Source organism: Antechinus flavipes, chromosome 6 (assembly GCF_016432865.1).
Source record: "Antechinus flavipes isolate AdamAnt ecotype Samford, QLD, Australia chromosome 6, AdamAnt_v2, whole genome shotgun sequence".
In the NCBI taxonomy this organism is placed as follows: domain Eukaryota; kingdom Metazoa; phylum Chordata; class Mammalia; order Dasyuromorphia; family Dasyuridae; genus Antechinus; species Antechinus flavipes.
The window spans coordinates 71,827,183-71,835,878 of NC_067403.1; the positions used below are offsets into that span (position 1 = coordinate 71,827,183).

General features: G+C 36.2%; 1 protein-coding gene across 1 annotated transcript in view; it reads left to right on the forward strand.

Moving 5' to 3' along the window:
• SMAD1 (SMAD family member 1) overlaps positions 1-7,870 on the forward strand; it is a 93,185-nt gene extending 85,315 nt beyond the window's left edge. The window contains exon 7 of the mRNA XM_051967388.1: positions 6,397-7,870. Coding sequence (XP_051823348.1) covers positions 6,397-6,540 — 144 coding nt within the window. The 3' untranslated portion in view covers positions 6,541-7,870. The remainder of the gene's footprint in view (positions 1-6,396) is intronic.
• The last annotated feature ends 826 nt before the right edge of the window (positions 7,871-8,696 follow it).

Here is an 8,696-nt window from a genome sequence, read left to right on the forward strand (position 1 = left end):
GGGGGGCAGGTTAGACAAAAAATAAGTGGCAGAATCTCAAAATCCGGTCTTCTTGCCATAGAAGAGTTTTGTGTGAGCTCCCATGTCAGCACTAAAATACTGTGATTTCTCCAAGGATAATATTCTGAATATTCAGTTTAGAAGGACATAACTTTATTACTCTGAAATGTTACTATGGGGTATTTAAAAAAAAAAAAGGCAAAACAAAACATGTCACTTTTGTTTTTGTTTTACATCCAATATATTTAACCAAACAAAACTGGATTTTACAGCATGAATTTGTTGAGGACCTATTTACGAATGAATGGGGGAGGGAGCATTTAAGTGCTTGTTATGTGCAAAGCATTGTTCTAAATGCTGGGGATATAACTAGAAAAATAAGACAATCTCTGCTCCCAAGAAATTCACTTTACTGGAGGCCAAAGCATTTGAAAGGTTTCAGCTGCAAATTAGCTGTGAAAAGAGTCTTATGATCCTTAAGGTGAAGGAATAAAGCAGATGGATAATGACTTTTCTTTAATACCATTTCTACTGATAAAATCAGATCAATTCCTGATGTTGAATCATTTGATGGGGATAAGGACTTTGGTGACAACAACTTTCTTGATGTGCTAAACATCTGATAGGATGACCAACCAAGGAGATTTTTTTGATAATTGTGAAGAAGTAACTAGGGCAGTTTTCCTCCCTTCCGTTTTGGAAACAAATTATTTTGGTCCTAATAATTATTACATACATTTATTTCCATCTCTTTAATGTTGACAAACCCTTTCTCACTGGAGCTCCTTGCTGGGTCATAATCATCCCAATTTTATAGATGAAGTAACTGAGGCTCCTAGAGTTTAGATGACCTGCTTTAGCTGTCACATGCAGGCATGGCCTGCATTCCAGCTCTTGTGACTCCAAGTTTGTTGTCCAGTTCCTAGTTAGCCATACTGATATTCTTTTCAATGTATCAGAGAAGAACTTTACTGTAGTAGCTTTTTTGTACATGACACTTAAAAAGTGCTGATTTTGGCTCTTCAAATAAATCCTAGATGGCAACAACATATAAGCAAATGCATTTTTGCATTTTTAAAAATGTTATTTGCATTTTAAAAATTTTATTGTTAGCTTGAAAAATATATATATATGTGTGTGTATATATATATATATATATATATATATTATATATATATATATATATATATATATATATATATATATATATAAACTTTATATTTCCAAAAACTTGTTTGCCTTCCCCCACTACACCAGGAGCCAACACTTGTAGGAAAAAGAAAAAACAAAACAAACAAACAAACAAACAAAAAACACACACACACACACATACACACAAAGAGAGAAGGAAATAAGAGGAAGCACTTCAGCAGAACTTAATCCAGCACCTCACTTGATGATTATCTGCCATGGAACAGAAGCTTTAAAAAATCAAGCCATGTAGATTTATGTGATTTACCTTTTGAATCTAACTGAAATCCACTTGAAGAACCCCTTTGAAGACCCTCACCCTAAACTAAATTTTGCCAGTTTAGTGACAGAATAGTGGTGCTAATAACTTTCTGTATGGGGAGACTTCTTTCCAGTGCTTTCTTTTTAGAATCCTAGAAAGCTGTGATTTCAAGGCATGGTCATGGGATAGCATAATCAGTTTCTCTGGCACCTCCAATAAATGATAATCGAGCAGGGCTTCCCTCGGAGATTTTGGCAGACTCTTTGCAAACTTGCTTGAGAAGTGTTGTTCTACCAGAGCCCATCATAAAGTTGTTGCTGCTGAAATGGCCAGCCAGGTGTGAACGAAGCTAGTGAGTTGGAACAGTTGGGACAAAGGGCTACGTATGTGACTGTAGCTCATAAAGTCATAAATTTAGAGCTTTAGGGTGTCTTTAGAACAGGACTTTTAAAACTTTTTCCATTCTTTTTTGCCTGAGAAATTTTTACGTGACCTTGGGCGTATAAGTATATAAAATAGGTATACAAATCAAATATTGATAATAAATCATAATTTTGCAACCCCCACATTTAAGACATCCTGTATGGGGTTGTGACCAAAAGTTTAAGAAGCAAACTACTTTTCCTCCCACTCCATTTAATAGATGAATTAGTTAAGTTCCACAGAGAGAGAGAAAGAAGTGATTTGCCTAAAGTCAGACAGGTAGTTATTGATAGGGATTAGGTTTGAACCCAGATTCTCAGACTCTAGTCTTTTCCCCATCCCCTGTGCTGAATTGCCTCCAAGATGAAGTGGAAAAACATTGAGAATATTTATTTAAGAAGCCATCTTCTCAAATGGATCCTATAGGAACAATGACAGTCTTGTTGTCTATGATTTTTAAAAAAAGGGCAATGGAGGGGTATGTGGAAGCACCAGACTATTTGTAGAGAATAAGAATGAGTGAGTCTACTTAATTCAAGGGAGTTAAAAGTCAGAAACTCACAAATAGATCTTTTGGCAAAATTGGAGCCTTTCATTCTCAGGGACTTTCCTAAGTCAGTAGTTGCCAGACCCTTGACTTTTATTTGTGAAAGCATATGACTGTGCTTCATTTTGAATGTACCTAGGAAAAAATTGAGAGAGAGAGAGCACTGTGGCTCAGTGGATAGAGAGTGCTTGAGTTCAAATTCTGCCATAGATTTTAGCTCTGTGATTTTATTAATTTTTTTAAAAAATCATTAATTTTTTATTAATATTTTTTGCCTTAATTCACTGGAATAAAAAATGGCAAGCCATTCCAGTGTCTTTACCAAGGAAAACCCACATGGACGAGTTAAACATGACTAAATGACTGAACAATAGGGATGAATTATTGAAGGTTTTTTTGGTGGTGGTGATTGTTGTTGTTTTTAATCAAAAGCAAGTGAGAAGCCAAGTTCCTCAGGCCCAATAGCCAACTCTCCCTTCCTCTATTTCCCTCCAGATGAACAGATTTCCCTCCCTTTTTTTCCCCTGTACTCCAGCAAGGTCCCAAGAAGCTGTGGTAGAGATGTAAGATTTGAGTTGCCCTGGTAACCTTGGAGGATTATAACCTACTGTAGTTTTGAGAAAACATCTCTTTATTTTAACTTTCCTTATGGGTGTTGACTTTGCCAGTCACGTACTTTTGAGAATTGCTTAGTGGATAGAATGATATGGCAAAAACGCAGAGTTTACTTAGAAAATTAATTTGCAGTGTTAATGATGGGTCTGTTAGACAAAATATAAAATATTTTGATAGTATTTTACATGATTTAGTCTGTGAAATGGAATGGCTGCAATTGATTGTTCTATACCATTACTTTAAAATGATTACTTTCTTAGCTTTGTGGTCCCCATATTCCATTAATTTAGGTTTTCTGCTTTTCTTTCTCAAACTCAGCAAAATACTTCTCATATGTTTTATCAGCTGAAAAATCTTCTTTCTGTGTACTTTAAGAAGTACTGAAAGAGGAGGAGCTTTTTTACTTTTAAAAACTAAATGATGGCATACAGTGTTCATAGCACAAAGCACTTAAGGACTTGACATCATTCTTCCGGACAGAGCTATAACTAGAAATTTCTGTACTTGAGACAAGTGATGGGAAAGGGGCCTTTAATTTCTAGGGAGAGGAGACTTGGGGGCTGCAGTGCGCCCCGCTGCAGGACCAGAGCAGGGAGTGACCATTAGACTATCTGATAGCTTCTCCATTTAGCTGATTATTGCTAAATAGGTGCTTATTGGGCCTTTAATAATGGATTTAGGGGCCCCCAGAGATGGTACAAGGGACTGGCACACTCTGTGCCATACACCCCTCTCCATCTCTGCTTTCCCTCTCACACAGATTAGAGCCATAGCAGCCTGCTTGTAGTTACTCAAACACAACTCTCCTTTCTCTCTCCATGGCCAAAATGCCTTGCCCCTTGACCTTATAGTTTGACTGCCTTCTTTTCACGTCAGCTCAGATCCTGCTTTTTGTAGGAAAACTTTCCTTTTCTTTCTTCCATTTTCTTTCCCACTGAGATTATCTTTCATTTATTCTGTGTATATAATTCTGTATGTTTATAATTATTTACATATAGACTTGTTCCTTAAAAGTAAGAATGGTATTTTTCATCTTTCTTTGTTTTTCCTTTGCTTAGCATGATGCTGTGGTACTTGGTAAGCACTTAATAGGTCTTGTTGACAGGCATTCCAGGGGATTCTTGGGGCTTTCTTTTTTGCTTTCTTTCTTGCTTTCTTTCATTCCTTGTACCCAAGTACTGAGCATCAGCCTATAGGAAGCTCAGACATTTCAGGGCACCTCATCTATTCCTTCTCCCAGCCTCAGTACTCAGAGTGTATGAGCTGTCACAGCCTTAAAGGAAGGGAAGATGCTTGGTTTTTCAGTTTCCCCAGTCCCTAGTAGCTAGTCTTGGAGTTTGTTTCCCTTGACACCCTCAGCCTCCGTTGCCTGTACTTGGAGCTGCTTCCCCAATATTTGCCAGTGAGGTGCCATCAATTAGAGGCTGAGGGTGGAAGTGGAATTAACTGACTAAAATGTCTTGACCCATCATCTTACCTGTAGCAAGAGAATTAGATCATGGATACTAGGCTGTGCTAAGATGAGGATTAACCTTGTACTATTTAACTAATGGTGTTATTAAAGGGAACAAGTGAGTATGAATGTGGAGCGCTTTTTAACTCCAAAGTTGCTATTATTTAGGAGTCTTCATAGATAGTACTGGGAAAGATAAAGTATCTCCATTCATTATTGTCATTAAAAAATAATGTAGGCATTAAAGTAATTATAATTTAGGTGTCAACGTCAAGTATGTTCCCATATAACCCATTTTCCCATGGTGAGAATTAATGGGCTAAAAAAATTTCCTCAAACTGACCAACGTGATGATGAGTAGCTGCTTGCATAGCTAGAACTTTGCAAATTGTGGAGGACCCAAGCAAGTTTGTGCTTCACTGTTAACTTGGCTACAAGAACCAAGTCCCTTCTAGAAACCAAGATAGAATATTAGAGAAGACTCTCCCTAATGCTGATATTGCTTTTATAAAAATATTCTTCTGGATCACTTGCATAATCAAGATATTTATTACAAAACCAGAACTTGGTGGCTTGTTTTGTTTTGGTTTTGCTTCACTAGAAATACTCTTTTCTACATCTGCTTTGTCTTTCTAAATCTTTCCGAAATGATGGCTTGATCTTTTCCAAAATATCTACTTGTAGTTTTTTCCCCCCATTTCAGCATTTCAGTTCTTTTCTTTTCCTAGTTAATCTAATATTTTAGAATATCCATGACATCATCACTTGAAGGTCTCTACTAATGCAGATTGCAGATCATACTAGATGTTTTTTATAAGTTGCTATACACAAAGAAATTAATTACTGGGGGGATTAACTTTTTGGAAGTGAGCCTCTTGCATTCAGATAGATTGTTTTTCCAGTGATGGGCCTGGGGTCCACTACTAGGATTGTACTTTGAGCATCTCCAGTGTGACACATACTGGAATAAACCTTTGGGATTCAAAGAGTCCTTTCCTCTCTTAGCCTTTATACCAAACAGAATTTTTGTATAGAAGTTAATAATACATAATGTAAATAGCTTATAAGATGAGATTTTATTATACGAATCAGTTCCATAATTAAGTGTAACTTATGTTTCATGCTGGATTCAAAGAAAGAATGTTTTAAAAAGTTCCTATCCTTAAGTTTTACATTTTGCAAATTTAAAATTTATTTTTCCAGTTAATAAGCATTTATCCCCTCCCCCCCCAATAAACACACCCTCAAGAAAACCTTCATAACAGATATGCACAATCAAGCCAAACAAATTCCCACATCCGTGTTCAGAAACTTATATCTCATTTAAATCTTAAGTACATTGTTTCTCTTTTCAGAAAGTGAGCAGCAATCTTTGCATGATGAACTCTTCTGTAACACTTTTCTCACTACTTTATTAAAACACTGCAACTATTATCCTCATTTTACACTTGAGAAAACTGAGGCACAGGGAAGCAGAAAGGCTCATCAGTCCACAACTAACAGATGTTGGAAGTGAGATTTGAAGCATCTTGTTGGAATGGGAAAAGCAATGCATTGACTCCAAGAACCTGGGTTCACATACCATGATCCTGAGCAAATCACTTAAGATCATTGGTCCCCAGTTTCTCCTCTAAAATGAGTAGGTTGTACTAGCTTAACCTCAAAGGTCCTTATAACTGAATCTGTGTGCAGTTTTGGTTAAAATTGGTCAAAAATTGGTCAGATTTGGTCAAAAAAGTATCTAGCACATACTTTATCTGCTTTTTGTAATAAAGTCAAATAGTAAAATAAGATGCTTTTTAATCATAGTCACAGTATTCGAGACACCCATTTATATATCCTGCTTTTTCTTTAGCAGATCCGACAGTGTGCAGATAATTGATGAATCCTCTGTTTTGTTTTCAGGGCTGGGGAGCAGAATACCACCGGCAGGATGTAACCAGCACTCCCTGCTGGATCGAGATCCATCTGCATGGTCCTCTCCAGTGGTTGGATAAAGTTCTTACTCAGATGGGCTCACCTCATAATCCCATTTCATCTGTGTCATAAATGCCCCCTTCCCCTCCCCAGGATTCTGCCTCTTTTGGAACTCTTGAGCCTTGCATGTACTTGAAGGATGTATGAGTCAGACACCTTTACAAACTGCCAACAGGCTGAAAAGGAGCCTTGGTAATACTTGATCTCTGTGACCAACTGTTGGATTCAGAAACTAAAACCGTTGTAACATACTGTCGGTATCAAGAACTCATTTCGTTTACATTTTAACATTCTCTTGTAAAGTCGACTGGATGCAGATCTTTCAGCGGGGTTTTGTGTATCGCTCAAGAAGAAACGGCCAAATGAGGGACAATTCGTCCGAGGGACAAGTGTTCCTAAGAGATCCATTTGTATTTGGCACTTTCAAGGGCATCGTTTGGCAGGTGTTTAGCATTAAGCCGTTAGTCTCTTTGAAGTGTGTGTTTTTTTTTTTTTTTTAATCTGGTTGGGAGCCCATGATGACAGTCTCCTTTTTTTTAATGGGCTTTTCATGATAAATAATTTTTTAAAAAACTATTTGTTTAGTAAGAATTCCTGGGTTCTTTTTTTTTTGTTTGTTTTGTTTGTTTTTTAAGTAAAGGTTAATCTTGATGATATAATGTGTAATAGTCTTTCTAAAATTTGTGGGCTGACCACACTGCTGTCACAATAATGTTAGCATCTGCTCTCTGCTAAATGTGTATGTACAGTGTATTTGGAAGTTTAGAATTGATTAGACTAGAGGATTTTAGGAGTATTGGGGATGGGGGGTGGGGGGAGGGGAAGGGAATGTGACAACTGAAAATGTAGACCATACTGTAAACCCAGTTTCTTAGTTTAAAGAAACAAACTGATGTCTGAACTCTTACTGTGCATTTCATTTAATTTTTATAGTAACTTTATCCTATTTTAAACCCCCCTTTTTTTGCATTATCCCTAAACGAGCAGTTATGCAACTGAGTAATCCATGTTATCTTTGAAAAAAAATAACCAATTACCAGTGTCAGGAAATGGACTCTCCTTCAAAATATTGTACATTGAACTTGGATTGACTGAGCATTTTTACATAGTTTACATTAACAAGTTGGCTTTAATCTGTAAACGCATTATTTTTGCCAAACCTAATCACTGTTTAAATGTTTGGAGGATTTAAAGGAACACCCCTGTTTTGAATTCCTTTCAAACTTTAAAATTATTTTTATTTTCAAGTTTTTTTTGTACTATGTTTGGTTTTATTTTTTTTTTCTGCTAATCTTTTATATTCACTTAAGCTGTAGTACTTTCAGTACTTTTATTCCAAAACTAGTGGGTCTTCTCTACTGGAAATTTTCAATAAACCTGTCATTGCTTACTTTGATTAAAATTTTTGTGTCATCAGTTTTTCCAACTCCATTTTCATGATCATTCAGGTTTTCTGCTTTTCTGAAAGATTTGTGAACACTAGTTCAAGTCAAGTAGGTAATGGTCCACATCTTCATGTGTGGACTAAAATTGATGCTTAAAATTCATAGATCTAGAGATAGATGAAAGAACCGGGGTAATCTTCTCCCTCCCTCAACCCTTATCATTTTACAGATGAAGAAATCTAGCTCCAGAAAGATGGGTCATAGGTGGCAAATTGTAGAATTGGGATTTGAGCCTTGATTTTCCAGTTCCAAATTCAAAGTTATTTCTACTACTGAGAAAGAAGCATTAGATCATGAAAGGGGTAGGGTATTCTGTAGTTTGCTTGGATTTGGGGTGGATTTTTTTTTTCAGTACAATTTACAAATCTACTGGCAGGTTTAGAATTATAATTGAGAACTTCAGGTATATGTATTTCAGTGCTGATTAGTGACGTGTTCTTAATATACTTCATTATGAATTTAGAAAGATTGGGGATAAGAAATGAGTGAGATGAATCCAGAGGAGATAAGTGTTTGTCTCTGCCTGCGTGAACCACCAAATTTAAAAAAAAAAAAAAAAAAAAAAAAAAAAAAAAAAAAAAAAAAAAAGCAGTAGTTTCTTAATTCGCTTTAAAAATGTAGCCATACCTGGAGACATTTCTGAATATATTTTTGCAATTGGTCTCAGGTGTGGAGATTGATGCAAGTATGCATGATCTGAAGTGGTAATTAAAATAGGAAGACCTAAAACTGGACTATCTAGAGGCAAAAGCTGTATGGAAAAGAACCAATGGAGATCTCTCT